General features: G+C 44.8%; 1 protein-coding gene across 3 annotated transcripts in view; it reads left to right on the forward strand.

The window, feature by feature from the left end:
- Positions 1-19,628, forward strand: part of NEDD4L (NEDD4 like E3 ubiquitin protein ligase) — a 347,734-nt gene that overhangs the window by 64,874 nt on the left and 263,232 nt on the right. For all 3 annotated transcript variants that reach the window (XM_090037858.1, XM_090037859.1, XM_090037860.1), the window contains exon 2: positions 16,104-16,177. In XM_090037858.1, the coding sequence (XP_089893984.1) occupies positions 16,104-16,177 (74 nt within the window). The remainder of the gene's footprint in view (positions 1-16,103; positions 16,178-19,628) is intronic.

A 19,628-nucleotide genomic window follows, 5' to 3' on the forward strand; every position in this document is an offset into this window, starting at 1 on the left:
ATGAAGATTCACATTGGCAAAAAAGGAATGCCTCTAGGCCTGTGTTCTGAACCGTAGGAAATTTTTTAAGTGGTGAGCTAGCAAACCATTTCTGTAGGGTGCTCAAAACCATCCTTCAGTGGAAGGATGCTTATTCTTTCACACACTTAAGAAGCTGTAGGTGGAAGACACAAGCCATGTCTTTTATCTGTATGCTATATGCTCCTTGGGGCACAAACAACTCATTCTGAATGTTTTGTTTGGGTGACTAATTTATGTATGTAGGACAGCACAACAGTATCTCAAATATGATTGGGCCTACTTGATGCTACTGTGAAACGAGCAGTCAATCAACCCCTTCATGTGCTCATCTTGTACTAAAGGTAGTATATATGTGCATGGATAGAATTGTGTTACCTGAAGTGGTACAGGTGTGTAGGTTGTGGCCATGCTGGTCTAAGGACATAGGCAGACAACGTTCTTTGGGTGAATCTGATGTCTCTTATTAGACCAACTTAAATAGTTGGAAAACAATTATTAAGCAAGCTTTTGGGTTTACAAACCCTTCGTCAGGCTGAGAAAATTTCATCAGTTGGTGTGTGCTCTTCCTGGATGGAATAAAAAGTAAAGAAACCAGAGGCTGGGCTGGTATGTATACAAGATAGGCAGTCAGTGAAGATGTAAATCTTTACACTTTTTACTTTTCATTCCATCCAGGAAGAGCACACACCAACTGCAGAAACCTCCTCAGCCTGATGAAGGGTTTTTAAACGCGAAAACTTGCTTAAATTTTTTTTCCAACTATTTAAGCTGGTCTAATAAAAGATATCAGATTCACCCAAAGAACCTTGTCTGCCTGAAATGGTATGCATTCTTACCTCTCTCTTTGTTCTGGTTCCTGTATAATCTGCATGGGCAAAACGCAGTCTTAAATTTTACATGATGTTAGAAAGTTTTTGGCACAGTATAATTTATTATTTTTATCCATGCCTTTAGACTTGGCTAAAACACGGATTGATTTAGTTCACCATGGCAGAACAAACAGTATAACTGCACATTTGAACTCTTAAAAGTGCTAATTTTATGTTTGCATGTTCGGCTGAAAGTCTTGGAGTGCTTTGCATGGCTAAGCTGAAGCTATAGCTACACACGCAGTCTCCCGTAGAAAGGGAACTTCAAAGCAAAGGCATAAACGTAACTGCTTCAAGACAACTGCAAGCAAGTAAACATCTGCCCTGGGAAGAAATGACCTAGAACAGGGCAAAATGTCCTGGGTTAAGATGAATTAGCCTCAGTTCAAGGTTTAGCATTGTGCCATTGCAACTTTTTTTTTCTGCCAAAGAGATATGGCGTTTTCTCTGCATGTCCTATTTTGATGGCCATAAAATATTTTAGTTGTATTCATGCAATTATTTTTTAATACATAAACAGTTTTTTTAATTTGCTTCCTTAGCTGCAAATGATAACTTGTGCTGAAGTGAAATAACATCATGTAATGGGATGGCCTAATTTTACTTCTGTAGCAGTAACATTCTCCTTCAAAATAACATAATGTGTTTCAACATCTAGTAAGTTACAGGTTCATGTATTTTTTGCTTTGTAACACTTTACTGTCTGGTACTACCTCGAATGAGGAAGACCTGCTTTGTATGAAAGGGAGAGTTGTGCTCATAAAGACTTGGCACGGGTAACTTTCCAGAGTTGTGTGGCTTCATTTGTTCCTTTCAGTGGAAACTTACTTCATTTACCTCTATCTTGGTTTAAAATCAGTAGTGCCTTTATAAAAACAAACAAACAAACAAAAATGGTGAGGCGCACATTAAGCTTTCTTCAAATGAAATATTAGAATTGTCCTTTCACCTGGTTACCGTGGCAATGGTAATTTATTGCTTCACTCAAGCCTTAACTTCCGCATACTGATTGCTACAGCTTAGGACGCTTAGGAGTTTTCTGGCTGCTTCACTTCTTATCCTTTAGAAAACCTGACCCTTAATATAAAACATCTGATACTGAAGAAACTGCACATTACTTGTTAAGTTGTTTGGCTTTCATTAACTGTTTAAAGGTCCACAGTGAATTTGTGAACCTTTTGTCTTTACTGTTACAGTCTAATTTTCTTATATCGGAAGTAGCGTTCATGAAGAAATGTCCTCTCTGAACTGCTGAGAAATGAAATGCGCACTCTGTGAGCACCTCCTATTTCTAATGGAAATTTTTCTTTTAAACTGCATGATTTCGTAATAAGACTCTTCTCCAGGAGGGCACAGAGTCAAAGAAAAAGAAATGCAATTATACCCTTCTGTAACTTTAAGTGTCAGAATGCTATGATCATTTATCTTTTATTGCATAGTTTTAGTACAAAAAATTCATAGGTTTATTAGTTCATTTCAGGTAAACTCATGTTTTGTCACTACTGAAAGGATTTCTTTTTAAGTGCAATGGCCGTCTCGTCTGAATCACTTAATGGTCAATGTTCTTGAGTTGTCAGCCTCCCTCTCCTCCCCCCCAGCTTAAACCGCTTTAAAACTCCTCCCTAAGTGGCTCTGCCCCAGGGCCAAGCTCTGCGTGGTCCTAGCCCCAGGGTCTCGCTGGAGACCTGCCTGGGGCCCACACAAGCAGGGCGTGTTCAGCGGGGTGGATGGGATGGGGCAGGGAGCGGCACCTGGGAGCGGGAGTGGGAGGGGCAGTGACCGTGCAGGGCTGGAGCCTAGGGCAGACCTGTGATTTGCTCCTGGCATACCCCTGCAAGTGGAACCGGTGTCTGTTGCAGGGACAAGCAGGCAGTGGATCATGAGTCTGCCCCGGGCCCTGGCCTCGTGTTTGTCACTGCCCCATGATCCCTACTTCAGGCCCCACCCTCCTGTCAAGTCCCATACACCACTCCCTGCCCGCCTGCAGCTTCATCCCATTCGCCTGGTCGAGCACGCCGTGCCCACACAGGTCCTGGGCTGGTCTCCATGGAGGGCTCACCCGCCCCTTGCATCTGGTGCCTCCATCTGGGGCAGATGGGTGGGAGTGCCTGGGCAGTGGGGCTAGGTCTGGCAGCGGCACTGATGCTGGCAGCGGCAGCTGGAAGGAGGTGCTGCTGCTGCTGCTGGGCTTGCTGGGAAGCAGAGTCTGGCTGCAGCACTGCCCCAGCTCCGCTGCACCAAACAGGAAAATGCATGGGATATTATTTTCCCCTCTTTTTCCCTTCTCAACTCTTCCCTAAAACTTCGGCTGACTTGGCCAGCTATTGGAAGTGTGCTCATTTGATACAATGAGAACAATTAAAAGGTGCTGTCCTTTTGCCTGAAATTTTGAAAGGTCCTGAAGCAAATACTGAAATGGGGAGCAATTGGTTGGGTCGGCACAAGTGTACTCATGCATGTCCTCTGTAAATGGCAACATGAATTATTAAAGTAAATAAAAATGTTAGGCAGTCTGTTTAAAAGGTTATTTTTCAGCAAGGAAGCAAAATCTATAACTGGTCATTTTTAAGGGCTTGAGGAGCACAGACTTTGTGTTAATCATTAGTTAAAGCGAGACTACATGTGAACTTGCACAGCAGTGAAACTCAACTTTTAATAACTAACCAGCACTTAACTCAGAGGTCAGAGTGTTACAAGAGGGACCACTGGGCTGCATTTAGGTGTGGCTGAATACAAAATACTTCTGAAAACTGAAGATTCAACCATAAAACGGCACAATCATATTAACATTTTAAATCTTTTGTACATATGTTCTAACAATATGTAATTATAGGAAAGAATACATAAGACCTCCTTTGTTTAGTTGAAATAGTTTGTAGGTAGTATAATTTTAATTTTAAGGTCTGTCCCATAGGTTACTAATGTCATTACTTTACCTTTGCTGTGCAGAAGGTACAAGTTCCCTGCCAGGTCTCATTCCAGACCATGTCCAGTTTCAGTGTGCTGTGGAGGTAGCACACCCAGTACTGTGCAAGGGAGTGGCTTTGGTTGCTCAACTGCAACTCTTAAACTGGTTGAGGAGTGGCACTAGCTTGCATTTTAAGGATACCCTTCCACAGGCTTCACGGCACTTTACAAGCAAGGAGGTTAAAAAATTCCTTTTTGCCGTGGGATTTCCTTGTGTCCCTGCATTAGAGAGACAGCACTGAGGTGAGATCTTCTTGTTATTTACCTTAAATTGAGCTGAATGGACAGGAACAGCAGAATTCTTATTCAGGATCTGTTCCGGGCTCCATCTTGTTGAAGATCTACTCTCTGATGGTAGCTAATGTCAGATGTTTCAGAAGATGTAAGGGTTGTACAAGAGAAGTGCAGGATAATCTACCCAATATTAGGTTTCACTTGGTTTCTAATAGAGATCAAAGAAGGACCTAAAGCATAAGGTTTAACATCCTTCCTTTCCCAGAAGTTTTGTTTGCGATAGCAGCAGCAACCTCAGATAGTAGTTATCCCTACGATAGCCCTTCGATGCAGTTCTGCTTATGTAGGTAAAACACTGAAATTCCTTTTCTTGTTAATGACACTAATGTTGTTGATCATCTGAGGGTTAATATAATTGAAGTGCTATTAAACATTTCAATTACATAGCGTATATGTATTTGTGTATGTATATATGCAAATTGTGCAACTATAGAAATGATGAACAGATATATATGGTGGTGAGAGGCACAGCTATCTTTGAGTGTTGGTGGGGGAGATGGAAAGAAAGCAAAGAGCTCAGTTTGAAAATTTGCCTAATCCTCAATACATAAGGATTTCATACTGCTCAGCGAGGACTTTTTTGATTTTATAGTAGCAGTAATGTCAACGTCCTTGGTTTTAATGTCAATGAAAAATGCTGTAGAAGAAAGGTAATTACTTTACAAATTTGCTTTCTTATTTTTCTGCCTTTTATAATGGAGAGTATTGTTTCCTTCCACACAGTTGCAACAGAGCTAAGCACTATTTTAAGATGACTTTTTCTTGTGACTCCCCTTCCTGCCTTGGGGGCATAGACTGGAAGGGACCTATTGAGTCATTGAGTTCAGTTAGTTCTTTGCTCTCTTGGGCAACCACGTCACAAAGTCCCTTTCCTTGACTGATGACGCACTGTCTTAAAAACATTTGTGTTTTTCTCCCACCACTCCAATTGAAAGGCTGTTCCAGATCTTTGCTGTTTTGATGGAAAGAAGCCTATCTTTTTAATTTCTTTTAACTTCCTATGTAGATTTTTATATGTGGTTAGTTGATACCCATTTGTACTGAACCTCTACACTCAAATTTCATAAATGTCACAGAGGGAACAAATCCTTTACATTCAGGTAGAATTGGACAAGATGGAAGAGGAGTGTATGTTTTTAATACAATTGTTGTAGATTTGTTGGAATATTTTCATGATTTGGCCAGCAGCTTATTCTGTTTTCTTACAAATGCCATTTAAAAATTATTCGGTCATTTCTTCTGCGAGTCCCCTAAGTAATTACAGTGTTCACAGGCATTGTATAGAGGTATTGTTATGTCTGTTTGCTGCAGTCAGTGACGGGTTTTGGGAGGAAGTGGTGGGAAAGAGAAGAGAGCCTGGGCAGGAAGTCCAGATGTGGGAGAGTTGTGGCATTGGTATTTATTCAGAAATTCCTAGAATATATAGGGCTCTGCCTTCTGTTTACAACATGTTTAAATGTCACTAATGTAAAGTCGAGTGTATTATCTTTTGAACTACAGAAACATCCTCAGTCTATATTTATAGTAAATAGAACATTTATTAAACGTGACTTAAACATCACTGAACAATGTCTATCCTTTTTTTTTAACAAAAGGAACAGAAAGTGCATGAAAAATATTCAAGTCAAAGGACGATGACCACTTATGAGAAGACATTCTTTCTTTAAAGTTTCATAATCTTAAAATATGATCAAAATATCTTTTTTGTCTTTCCTAAAGGCCATTACATTTTTAATTAGAATATCTAGCCTTTATAAGCATACTTTTTATTTTAAAAATTGCAACCCTGTAAGACTAACATTGTTTGCTTGCCTCTAAAATATTCATGTGGACAATTTTTTAACATGATTATAAACTTACTTTTGCTTCAAAAAATAACACAAAGCAGATCTTTCAGTAAAGACAAATCTAGCTTTTTTTATTCTGCTTTCAGTATCTAACCTTTATTCAGCTTCAACTTGTTTAGTTTCTGTCAATAGCTTACAGATGCCCTAGTCTTCTATGTTTATATGCTTATAAAATGAAGTGGAAGGAATCCTGGTCAGAAAACAGAAGACAAAGACCCCTATTGCCTCTATCAGGGCAGGCATTGTAGACCACTTTAAACCTCAGTACCTGCATTTCTGGCCCATAGTACATGTTACATATATTATGCAATTAACTGGTTAATTGTGCAGCAAATTTGGACTGGCCACACATGCAAAGTAATTGGCACACAATTAATTCATTAATCCCACAATAAATTCAGACCAGCCACATGTGTAAAATGATTATTGCATAATCAAAATGACTATTCGGTTCTAAAAGAGCCAACCAGCTATAAAGTTAGTGCTTGTAAATCTGTAACAGCTCTGTAGCTGGTTTCTATCCAGCTTTAATTTGAATGTGTAGCAGGACCCTCAAGGTAATTAGCGCTTACTACAGAAATCAAATTAGCTGCAGTATTTTGTCTGCACTGTAAAACTTCTTATTGGAGTGGAGAGTGAGGCTATGAAAGTAGGTACAGATTTCTCTCACTTTATGCTGTACATGAGTTCCTGGAAAACGGTGCATAATTTGAATTTGCATAAAGGGAACTTGCTTTACAATGAAACAAATAGGGATATGTTCCAAGACCTTGACTGTACTGACCCCAGACCCGTTTCTGCCACTTTTACTAGACAGTTTTGGTACTTGCCAATAGCAGACAGTACACACAAGCACCCAGGACATTATCATAAATGGGGATGGGAACTACAGAAATTGTTGCAGACAGTGAGCAAGGAGCACAGATCCACACAGGAGATGATATTTTGGTGTGTCACTCCCACAATGCCCTGCACAAAGCAGCTGACTCTGGGCTTCCACCACACCGATCGCATGAGTGAATTTGCATATAATGAATTTTTGGTATAAAAAGGGTCATCGCATAAGACCGAATTTGCACATAGAGAACCTGCATAAAGCAAGGGAAACCTGTTGTTTTAGTTTTAGGCAGTTTTAGTGAAAGAGTTGCCTTAAAATGCTGTTTAGATTAGTTCATTATTTAGATCAGTGGGGACCAACCGTTTTGGCGGCTGTGTCATAAATTAGCCCTGCAGCCTCCCTGAGTGCTGCTGTAATCCCCTGTATCTGCCCAGTCTGGTGCTCTGTTTTATGCACCCTGTCCAATGCCCTGCTCTGCTTTCTGCTTCCTGCCTTGCTTGGTCTGCCTTGCCTTATGCTTCCCACCGTATCAGCTGCCATGCTGCTTGTCCTCCCCTGATTGGCATGCCTCACGCAGAGGCTGCCTATGGCACTTGTAGTGATAAGAGACCATTTCTTCAGCACTCCTTACTTTCTCCTAATGCCAGAGTTTTGAAATGAAAGCTTGTCTGCTTCTGTTGGGGAAAAGAAGCCATATAAGCATCTTAAACAGTAACTCCTGAAAATCTCCAAGACTAATATTTAACCATCTATAAAATTAAACTCCACTGGATTTGTGGAGTGTGGATCAGGGACTTTTTTTAGCAGTTCTTTTTCCTTCTAGTTTATCTATGTAACTTACTACCTAGAACTGCTCTTTAAAGAGTCCTTTGTCTTGGGATGGTGCCTTTATTATAACATCCTGTGGTTTTTAAAAGGGTGCCCCCAGGGCTAGGTGTAGATGTTCAAAAAGCCCAAAGCAGAATCGGTCTGTTCTGATGTACCCTCGGGGTACATTGAAAGGTCCCAGGGGGTATGTGTGGGCAGGCAGGGACGGAGTGCTGCCACCCCTCAGGGCCCTGGCAGGGCAAGGGCAGCAGCGCCTCTGGACCGAACAGGCCAGTTGGATGCAGGGAGCAAATCTTGCATGTGGCAGCTGCTGCTGCCATCCACCACCCTGCATTGCTGCTCCATGCATGGCCACGGTCACTCCTCCACCCCTCAACTGGCCGCCGGGGTACACTGCTCACAAAAGGTCAAACCCCCGTGTTAGGTGGTTTTCTGTTAACGGCGTAGCTTAGATCGGTAGTGAATAGGATACACATTTGCCGGCTGGTTGGGGGAGGAGGATGGGTGGCAGACCTTAGACTGGGTTCAGACATCTTTAAACCAGTCCATGTGTGCTGAACTTCTGTTCTGTTTTGGGTATAAACTGGCTTCGGATCACTTATATTGATAAAAGTGTAATGTCTGTACCTGGCCTTGAAGCAGGAGAAGCGTCTTTGATGTCCCGTTGAGAAGAATGATGCGATGGGCCGATGTTACTTTCTCTCTTCCTCTGCTCTACCCTGCACTTCTACCTCTCAAGAATTTTAAAAATTAAAAAAAAAATAAAGAACCATTTTTAATTTGCTGGCTGGGAAGAAATGGGGCTTAGAAATTAAAGAGAATATTAGCTGGTTTGTTTTGTTGAATAAACTGTTGGCATGGCACATTCTTTGTCTTAAGTCTTAGTCTTAAGAACGCGGGGTTTTAAATTTTAAATTTATGAAAGTATATGAAAGCAAGCTGACGAACAATGAGAATTAATTCTGTTAATTACTTTCACCGCTACACATTGGGGCATACAGACGTATTAAGCAGAAACCCTTTTTTCCCCCTCAAGTGTTTAGAACTTTGCACTGCACCGTTGCCTTTACTGGCTCCTTAAGTACAGCTGAACCAGTTTGTCTCTAATGTGTTTCTAGTTACATCTGTAGAGACATAAGCAGAAGGTTCCTGCTCTGATATTTTGAATTCCTTATAACTTTTCCCCTCCAGATTTAGGATGAAGTGCCAAAGGTCCTCCCTCCCCCATCCCAACTATTTGTAAGAGAGCCCTTTTTAACTGTAAATCTTAACAAAGTGTAAACTTTTACTCCTTTATTTGGGTGCATACAGTGCACCAAGCTTGCCTAGTATTTTCCATGAAAAAGTTTTCTCTGAATCTGGTTTACAAAGTGTCTGGTTCTTGAAGCAGCTCGGCAGTTGTGGGGAGAGGTGAGATACTTGCCTTTCCTGCATCAGATCACATGAGTAAGGCATGAATTGACTGACAGATGTTGTACTTCATGCTTATAGTTAATGCTTAAATGTTAACATTTTTAGAAACATATTAGACAAGCGTCTGCCAAGCATGGTGCAGGATGCTGCTGCTAGTCCAGACCGCGGTAGCCAGGCAGAATCTCTTTTGACCTTTCTTTTAGCTCATGTGGCTTATCCTGTGCAGGGCTTTTGTCTTTTTGAACCATAAACCCAGGTTGGGAAGTAGCGTGATACAAGAGAGCCTCTATGTAACAAGTTATTGCTGTCTTGCAAGTGAGATTTTTGAACAGGTATTCGTATGGTATAAAATCCAACAGACAAGAATAAGACTTTTCATGAACACTGCTCAAGATAGTAGGGAATTTTTTTTGAAGATTTCATCCCTTCTCCCATTCTCAATTGGGATCAAGTTCTCCAGTTTTTGCAAATGGATAATCTGGAAAAAAAAAAAAAAAGCTTTGGACCATTCAAAATTCTGTTTTGCAATATGTTGAAAGAAAAAAATAATTTTAAACTGTAATTTTTTTTTTTGTTTTCAAATATGCCAGAAAAGAAACTTTTAAAATTAAATTTTGAAACTCTTACCCCAAAACTCTTACTTCAAATTGTGAGATTTGTCAAAACTGACCTTTTGTCACGGTTTGATAAATGGACATTTTCCAATGAAAAAAATAATTTGAGAATTCCCATTCAACACTAATTAGTACGTCAACTTTATTGATGATACTTACTTGTGCGCAGGTAGTGAATTGGGTCAATCATCGACTACATTAAATAATGTATTTCCAAAAAAAATGTAAAATAATAAAAAGATTACATGCTTCCCTTTTTCCTGCAGAGAGTGTGTGGAAATTGATAGATGCTTTCCTGCTGGTCAACTTTGGGGGCTGTCATCCTGACTTTTTTGTGGAAATGTTTTAATATTATTTTTTTTTTTTTTTTTTTTTTTTTTTTAAAAACCATCATTTTCAGCTGAAAGTTTTTGGCCAGCTGTACTACTAAGCTTGGTTTTCACAGTTTCTTCTTGAAAGGACTCTTAGTGCTTGTAGGTGGCTGCAGCGCTTGTAGCTTACTGATCTGAATAACCACTATTGTATTATTTCTGTTCCTCTGTTCTGTACCCAGGCCTTTAACCTTACATCCATTCTTTTAAAAGTCTAAGCAAATACTTGACAGCATGGTACAGGGTTCACCTTGCCCTGGTATACAATGATCATTATCAAAAGAAATATCTTACTGGCTGAGTAAAGTTCTGATTGTTTTGAGAATTCAGCATAATTTCCCAGGTTGGGCTTTGTTAGTAATTAGGTGTTTGGGTGTTTTGGCCAGTATTGTTGCCTGATTCTATGAAAGCTCTAATCAAAGCCAACAACTGCACCTTAACTCGGTGCCTGTACTTGTAAGAGGCAAAGGGCAGCATGTCTGAGCTTTCTGTTTTGGTGCACCCAGGCTGGTGAATATGCAGCGTGGTGCATCTTCTCATGGGCTTGTACCAGTGTGTGTGCAGATTTTCTTACATGACAGGTGAGGTTCAGGGTACATTTTAAAGTTGCAGTGTAGCTTCTCTCTCAAAGCAGAGGACACTGTTAATACACAGGTAGACAAGCCAAGTGAGTAGAGCACACTTAAATTTAATGTGCATTAAGTGTTTTTGGCAGGTATCTACATGTGGTGAGAGTCGAGACTAACTTTAGTCCCAAGTTGCTCCAGCCCGGCCTTGTGCCCCTGGGGGGAGCTCTATCCTCCGGACACATGGCGGCCAGCACTTGATAGCCGTGTTGAAGCCAGAGCCAGCTGCCAGCACCCGACAGGCATCGTGGAAGCTCTGATCCCTTACAAGTCCCTTCCCTGCCCAGGAGCTGCATGTGCAGTGCAGGGACAGCATGCGCCAGCTCCCTCTACCCACTCTGCATCTTTGTCCTAGGGCTGCCCCTGCCTCTGCTCCTGCTAGCCGTGCCCAGCACCCTGCTGCTTCAGCCCGGCCCTTGCCAGTAACAACATGTACCCGCGTTTCTGCTGGCCGTGGTGCTGACCTTGCTGGCCCCAGGAGGCCTCCTCACCCCTCCACCAGTCCCAGTCCCCAGGCCAGCCGTGCACCCACCAGCAGGGGCTAGGGCACTGTCTGCAGGAGGCCCTGCCTGAACTCACTTCTCCTGTGCTCCCTGCTCCAGCCTGCCTGCCCCACCCTCCCTACCCCACCCCCAGCACCACTCTCACAACATGCACATGGTTTAAAAAAAACCTTTATTGCTCCCACAACCCCTATCCCATCCCTTTCCCCTCAACGCATAGAGCTCCCTTGCTGGTCTCTCCCCAACACACAGTGCTCTTCCACGACCCTCCCCTCCCACCACTAATAAAAAACCCTCTCTCCAGTATCAGGCTATTTACAAGAGCCTCAGTCTGTGTCTGAGAGTCCCAGAGTGCGTGGCTGTGGAGTGGGGGCACCTAGGGGGTAGAGCCTGGCACCTCAGCCGTGGGCTGCAGCGACTACAGTGGGTGGTGGGCACGTCCGTGGCCAACACCAGACAACGCTCCTTCAGCGCGGGTAGCTCTCCCTCTGCCCACCTTAGTCCACGGCCAGTGTCTCCTTGTGGTGTCACACCAGGCACCTCCTGGTGTTCATACCCATGGCTTTAGGGTGGGTGGTGGGGCTGAGTCCAGGTAAATGGCAGTGGAGCCAGGGGAGGGACTGGGCCAGAGGCCACAGTGGCTAGGAGGCACTGGAGGGCCTCCTCATGGCTGGGTGGGGGCTGGCTGCAGGGTTGGATGTGGGGGCTGTGCTGTGGTGGAAATGGCTGCTACTGCCAGGGCTCTCTCCTGCATCCACATGTTGGCTCTGCAGAGGCAAGAGATGGAAGGCTTTAGTGACAGTTTGAGGCATGTCAGAGATAAGATGGCCAGGGGCCATGTGCTACCTGCCATCAAATCAGGGGTTGGCTGTGCATGGGTGCCCAGGAACTGTGGTAAGCTTGGCTGGGCAAGGTGGGGCCCAGGTAGCCATCGGCCGAGCCCACCCTTCCACATGCGCTCCCCTGGGCCAGCGGTCCACTGTGTGCTGTGCGCAGGCAGCCTGCCTCCTGCATCTACTTCCCAGAGCAGGACAGGCCAGGCTGCTGGCAGTGACCGCATGGTTCCAGACTCCGCTCCACCCCCTATCCCTGCAGTCCAGCTATGCTGCCACCCAGCCCATGTTACCCAGGCTTGGGGGGTGTGGTGCTCCCAGACAACTGGGGTAAGGGGCTGGGGACAGGCCCTGCAGGGAGCCTTTCCTGGGTGACACCCTGGGGTTGCCTCCCCCCACAAGGCAACCGCTGTGCCCCAAGCATGCCCCTGCTGTGTGTGTCCTGGGTGGTGCGTGATAAGCTGTTTGTGCAGGCTGAGGGGTGCCCGACCCACTATGCCGTGCTGTTGCTGATACTTTTGGTGTCCCAGGCACACCTGCTCCTGGTTTAGGGCTATGATAGAGTTGGGGGCAGGCCCAGCCTGCCCCACAACCTCTGCCACTGCGTGGAATGGTACCTGTGGCGGTGCTACACATCCCTGCCCCCTGCTACTGAGGAGGACACTGCCGCCAGCACCAATGCCTTCCTCGGCGTGTGAGAGGCCTGTGCCTACCTAGCTATGGGGGCACAGGCTGCTCAATAAAGTTTTGACCTGTGTCCCACCTCTCTGCCTGCTTTGAAGTGTGGGAAGGACCAGGACCAAGGGCAGAGTGGGGACCTTGTGTCTGGGGCTGGGAAGGCTGGCAGGTCAGCGTGGGGCTCCCTGTTAGTGACGATGATGAGCTGCCCCCGGTGTCTGCAGCATAGGCTGGCAGCCAACCAGGGTCCCCCCCCAGGGGAGGGGCTGGCAGCGGCTGGTGGTGTCCTGGCCGGCTGCTCCTCCTGGTGAGGGCTGGGGATACAGAGCAGATGAGGCAGCCACTAGTTGGGGCTCCCGGAGCTGGGGAGGTGGGTGAGGCAGGGTGCTGAACACCCAAGGGCCCCTCCTCTGTTGAGGTGTCAACACCTGATTTTTCAGGCTGGGGCAAAGGCTCAGCCAGGCTGCTTCTGCTGGTGTACACTACGGCCTTGCAGCCTGGGTCCCGGGGCGCTAAAATCTGGCTCAGCTTCCACGTGGAGGACATGACCAGACCAACAGTTGTCAGTCATGGCCATGCACTGTCCCCCCAAGGGCTTGATTTTCATGTGGCACTGGTGCGGCATCTGGGAGTGGCCTCTCTTGCTCATCCTGCCTGCTTGGGCCTCATAAATGTGGGTGTTTGAGCACTTGCCCTGCGTGAACTGCCTCTGCACCTCCACGTTGCCCTAGAGTGCCACAAAGTCATGCTCCTCCTCCTGGCTCCAGTTGGGCCCTGGGTGGGAGGCTTGGTCATGCGTGTGTGGGTGGGGCTGATCCTTGACAGGGAGGACATTGTGTCCCATGCCAGCTCTCTGGACCCCTGCACAGCACTGTGGTTGGCCCTGGAGAGCTGGTTGCAGCACCCAGCTCAGGGGCAAGGCCAGGGACTGTGAGCCATGCAGCAGAGGCAAATGTGGTACAGGACCTGCAAACGCAGGAGATGGTGCTAGCCCTGCTGCCAGAGAGCAGGTTGCAGCCCTTTGCAACACTCAGCCGTGGCCAAGCAGGATCTCCAGATAGGGGACAGGACTCGGAGCAGCAGCCTGGGTCCTGTTCATAGGGCACATAGAAACAGTTACTGAAAGTCCTATGGAGTGTGCCCCAGGGCACAGAATAGCCACAGGCTTTTATAGCCCGCAGCCGTAGCTGGGGCTACCACAGAGGTAGGCCAGCCCTAGAGGAGGGGAGGCTTCCAGCCAGGAGCACTTAGGCTGGGCTCTGGCCAGCCCCCTATGGCTGGGCAGACCTAGTACTCAAGTCCCTGCGTTAATGTCTACACATGAGTTAATGCGTTTTAAATGATCACACCTAAATTTGATACTAGCTTGCTGCAGGTATCAAATTTAGGTGGGATTAACCTAAAATCCCCATTTTTAAGGTGCATTAAAGATGTGCACACGTAGATGCTTACCCTTAATGCACATTAAATGTGCACATATGGATACGCCTACTGAGTTTTGGTTGCTACTTTGGCATGCTTCTTTTTGGAGAAGACCATCAAAGCATTTTTGACTGTAACAATACTTTTAAACTGGTAATTTTAAATCATGGGAGGGGCAAAAACAGCTGGTAACTGTATAGTCCATTGTGACTGCCCCAGCTTATTTGTCAATCTCTGTCTTGTTATTTCTGTTCTTTTGGTGATGGCTAGCTTAAGTACTTTCTCATCAGCTTCTCCTGCATTTGTTCCCTTAAAATTTTCTGTGCTGTCCCCTGTGAGACAGCTTTTTGAGTCTGTCTACTCAACCCTCTTTTCATTTAAAGTCACTTCTGAAGACCACGTGTACTGTAACGTGTATCAGAAACCCACTGGCATCACCATTCTTGAAAGTAATTTATGTAAAATAAACTCACTTCAGTATTCGTTAACATAACTGCATGTGTGCTGTGTCCCCACCCCACTGGCTTGTTCGCTTCTGTCTCAGTCTGGGGCAGGGGGCATGCTCTTTTAATTTGGAAACAACAGAGCTTGCTGTGAATGCAGTTGGCAATAATAAAGGAACAAAAACTTTGGGAAGAAAGAGTCTCAGGCTTTTGGTATAAAAGATAACTATAGGGAGGACGGTGTGGAACAGGAGAAAGTTTTTGTAGCAGCTAGATTATACAAGAACTGTTGTTTTTTTTTTCTACTTTGTTGTTTTTTTTCCTACTTTGAAGCATCTGCCTCTGGCAGCTGTCTGAGGCAAGATATTGGACCAGACAGACAGCCGGCTTGCTCCTGCAATGTATTTCTTACCTTCCTAGTCATGTGGAAATCTCAGCTAACAAAGTTGATCCATCTCTTTTTATAGATGGCCTATCTAAAGCAAGCAAAGTAAGTGTGTTATGGTCACAATAACACAAACTTGTGGGAAATTGTCACTGCTTTCTGCAGAAGCTGCAAATGATGGGAATCTCAAGTTACAATAATGGAGCCCCTGGTTTTGTATAGTTGGGGGATTATCACAAGAGAAAAAAAGGTGTACTTGGGGTATGTGACTGCAAAACCCATTTTAACAGGATATTTTTCAAATGTAATTGTAGTTACCTTTTTAAACAATAAAGCTCAACCTGAGAGTATAGACAAAAAGCGCTGTCGATTTGTTGGTGTTCCCAGAGCCGTGAATGGCAATGATAGACTGTTGTGCAAGGGGAGGTTTTAGTCATCCGTATTTTCAGAAACGATCATGCACACCTTTGAAATAAGTTATCCACCAGGATACTAGGATTATTAAAAAGAAAAACCTGAGCTTTTCCCATTTTAAGGAGGTTTGGAAATAAAGATAAAATCCTTTAAGCATTTGAATATACCTCAGTTCTAGCTGCTTTTTGTTTTCATGTATTTTTCCTCCTCGTATGCTCGGACTACTAGGTGAAATGTGTGGACAGAAAGTGGTCCGGCTTTCATTCTTGGGAGTTAATACAAACACAAATCTGATCCTCCTCCAGATCCTCTGACCTTGTGTTTTAAAGAAATAATTTAAAAAAACAAGACGTATGATTGCTCCTGAGTGCTGATTAACTGGGATTCCTCTGGCTCGTATGAGATTTCAGAAATGGCCCTGTCCTACATCGCGCTCTCCACCTCCTGCTGCATCCTTGGGCAGTTCTTAACTCCTGCTGTCCTTTGTGATACCTGGACTAAGTGCTCTTTTACATCTCCATTTGGCACTTTTTTTGTTGACCGATGAAGGGTAGAGCTTCATCCATAAGGTTTTCCCTTTCATAATTTAACCCAGGACTGAAAAATTGAGCACAAACTGTCAAGCGACTGTTTTTCAAGTTTGTAAGTGTTCTGGGAATGGTGCTATAACATGTTCAAAGGCCACTGGTATTTTGATGAGTAAACATGTTAAATTTGTTTTTCTTTTTTCTTCCCAGGAGGAGTCTCGGATCCTCAGAGTAAAGGTGGTTTCTGGGATTGATCTAGCTAAAAAAGACATCTTCGGAGCCAGGTATGGTTTGGCATTCAGCACTAACTTGCTTTAAAATATAGTACAGTTAAGCAGAGTAAAGCAGTTTATAACTGAGTCACTGAATCTCTCAAAAGGATTGCAACCAATGCAAGTTATGGGATATCTGTTGGCAGGTATCAGTTGACATGACTGACTTTTCATGCTCTCTGGAATATGCCCTCTCCTACCAGACGGTACTGTTCCCCAGTCCACTTTCTGCTTCTGCTGTAGGTAACTCATAATGAGGCACCTTAGTTATTGGTGGTGGTTTTGGATACTTTATTTAATATCCTGACCCTCTGTCCCCACTAGTGATTTAAGAGGGGCAAAAGACATGAATGATGCAGCAACACTGCTTTGTTTTTGATAAAGCACCACTTCCCTTATTGGTTTTCAGCAGCAGCTGTGGTGGTGACAGATGTAGAAAGCTGATAGGATTGTGGCGTTGTTGTATTATTTTGGGCCGTTGGTCATGTCCAGGTGTCACAGATACAATTTCTGTGTACCATTGGAAGGATTTCCTCAATCCATGTGCTAACATGAAGAGTGTGGAAAGGACCATGGTGCTGATCTTGCTGGCATGTGAGGAAACTTTGTTTAATAAATGGTCATTTGGTTGTGGAAAGGAGGAGATGACACTTATGCAATTAAGTCACAGATGTCTGTCTTTCTGTTTTGTCTACTTGCTAACTGAATCACTGGGACATGCAGGCCCAAGGTGAGGATTATAAATATGTCTATAAACTGGGGGCCAGTTTCTTCAGGAAGAAGAAGACTCTTCCAGAGAGCATGAGCCAGTCTTACTTAACATGATTGGCTTCTGTCTGCTTCCCAGCCAACAAAGAATGAGCAGACCCTAGTCTGTACTGGGTTAACTCTGGTCAGGGTAACAATTGACAACAACATTGTTTTTAAGTGTTTTATTTGAAAAACTCCTTCAAAACCTGTTCACACTTCCTCTAATTCCATTTTCTTAAATTTGTCACAGAAGGATTCAGATATTTCCTTTTTGAATTGTACATTTTTTTTGAACAAGTGTAAACTTCTGGTGTGCTTATTAAGACCAACAGCATGTGCAAAAGCTGACAGCCTTGGAGGACTTGGAAGATGAACCTGGATGGATGTAGTATCAGACTTAACTGAGTTACGTTAAATTGGTTTATTGAACTTCTGTCCCAGATCCCATCCATATTCAGGTTATTTTACAGTCTCCCAGCATCCCAGGATGCTTTGCACCTTCTTTGAAAATCCCTGCTTGCAGGGTGTGTGAACTAACTTTAGCCCAAGCTGTCTGCTGCAGCTGAGCAGGGAGGCATGCTCTAGCGCCTCCCAGATTCTGGCTTGGGCTACTTCAGACATGTGGCTGCATTTCTGAAATCAAAATTGAACATCTGGTCACTTGCTTATTGGTTTCAATCTACACAGCTTAGACTAACCTGCAAAGATTGAATCATAGTTTCATAGTTTCTAGGGTTGGAAGGGACCTGAGCAGATCATCAAGTCCAACCCCCTGCCGTGGGAGGCAAGGTGTACATCTAGCCTCCTCTTAAAGACCCCCAGGGTAGGAGCCTGCACCACTTTGCTTGGAAGTTGGTTCCAGACCCTAGCCGCCCTGACCGTGAAGTAGCGCCTCTTGATATCTAGCCTAAATCTACGCTCTGCCAGCTTGTGACTGTTATTCCTGGTCACTCTTGGTAGTGCTCGGGGGAACAGGGACTCCCCCAATGCCTGCTGGTCCCCTCTGACTAGTTTGTAACAGGCCACTAGATCCCCCACTCAGCCTTCTCTTTTGGAGGCTGAACAGGTTCAGGTCCCGTAGCCTCTCCTCGTAGGGCCTGCCCTGCTGCCCCCTGATCATGTGAGTGGCCCTCCTCTGGACCCTCTCCCTGTTGTCCACATCCCTTCTGAAGTGCAGTGCCCAGAACTGGATGCAATACTCCAGCTGCGGCTTGACCAGTGTCGCATAGAGGGGGAGGATCACCTCCTTGGACCTGCTTGAGATGTATCTGAGGATGCATGACAAGGTACAGTTGGCCTTCCTGACTGCATCCCCACACTGCCAGCTCATGTTCATCTTGGCATCAGTGATGACTCCAAGGTCCTTTTCTGCCTCTGCACTGACAAGAAGGGAGTTCCCCAGCCTGTAGGTATGGTGCCGGTTGTTCCTCCCCACGTGCATCACTTTGCACTTGTCGGTGTTGAATCCCGTCCTGTTCTCATCTGCCCACCCCTGTAACCTGTCTAGGTCTGATTGCAGCGTGTTCCTCCCTTCTAGCATGCCCACATCCCCCCACATCTTAGTGTCCTCAGCAAATTTGAATAGGATGCATTTTACCCCCTCGTCCAAGTCGCTGATGAAGATGTTGAACAGTGCGGGCCCGAGGACCGAACCCTGGGGGACCCCACTGCCCACATCCCTCCAGGTAGAAAATGACCCATCCACTACCACTCTCTGGTTGTGGCCTCCAGCCAGTTGACGACACATCTGACTGTGTGGGTGTCGACACAACAGTCTCCCAGTTTCTTAATGAGAACAGGGTGAGAGACAGTGTCAAAGGCCTTCCAAAAGTCCAGGAAGACTGTCTACTGCTACCCCCACATCTAATGATTTGGTGATCTGGTCATAGAAGGCCACCAGGTTGGTTTTGCAGGACTTGCCTCTAATGAACCCATGTTGGTTGCCCCTAAGCATGCAGTCCCCTGCTGGCCCCTCCTGGATATGCGCCAGAATAATTTTCTCAAAAAGCTTGCCGAGGATCGAGGTAAGACTAACTGGCCTATAGTTTCCCGGGTCCTCCTTCTTCCCCTTTTTGAAGATGAGAACCACGTTGGCCCGCACTGTTCAATCGATTCAGGCTCAGATTTTTTTTGCTCTCTGTACTTACCAAGGACTGTTTACCAATCTCTTGACAAACTAGTTTAAGCAGAGTATGTTCTAGCTTGAATATCCCTGAACATACGTCAGCTATGTTTCATGAGGGGAGAGGCAGTTTCTCAAGTAAACCTCCCAAAAACATTTAGAGCTTTTCCGATTTAAGACCCACAGTCTAAACTCCATCTGGAAACTTACTGGCTGCTGGTTTAGCTCAACATGGTCCTCATTACTACAGGTAGCTCTGACTTCTTAATGTATTAATGAGCCTCCCTATGGATAATTTTGTATTTCTTTAATGATGCTGGGCAGGAGTCTGTTAGCTTGATTATCTAGCTTGAAACTACTTAAAAGCAGCAACTGAAGGTTTAATCACCTTTAATTTTTTTTGTGAAACTTGCAACAAAGGTTCCTTGGGTAGATGTGTGCAGAGTGTGGTAAGACGAAGCCTTTTTTTCTCCTCTAAATTGCTCTTTGAAATAGCTTTTGTCTGCTGACCATAAGCAACCAAAAACTAAAACAGCTCATTTATACAGATGAGCAGACACAGTGCTTGCTGAGTGGATAAGGAGTAGTGCT

The sequence above is a fragment of the Crocodylus siamensis genome, chromosome 3 (assembly GCF_052110815.1).
Source record: "Crocodylus siamensis isolate JL-2025a chromosome 3, ASM5211081v1, whole genome shotgun sequence".
Lineage (NCBI taxonomy): Eukaryota > Metazoa > Chordata > Crocodylia > Crocodylidae > Crocodylus > Crocodylus siamensis.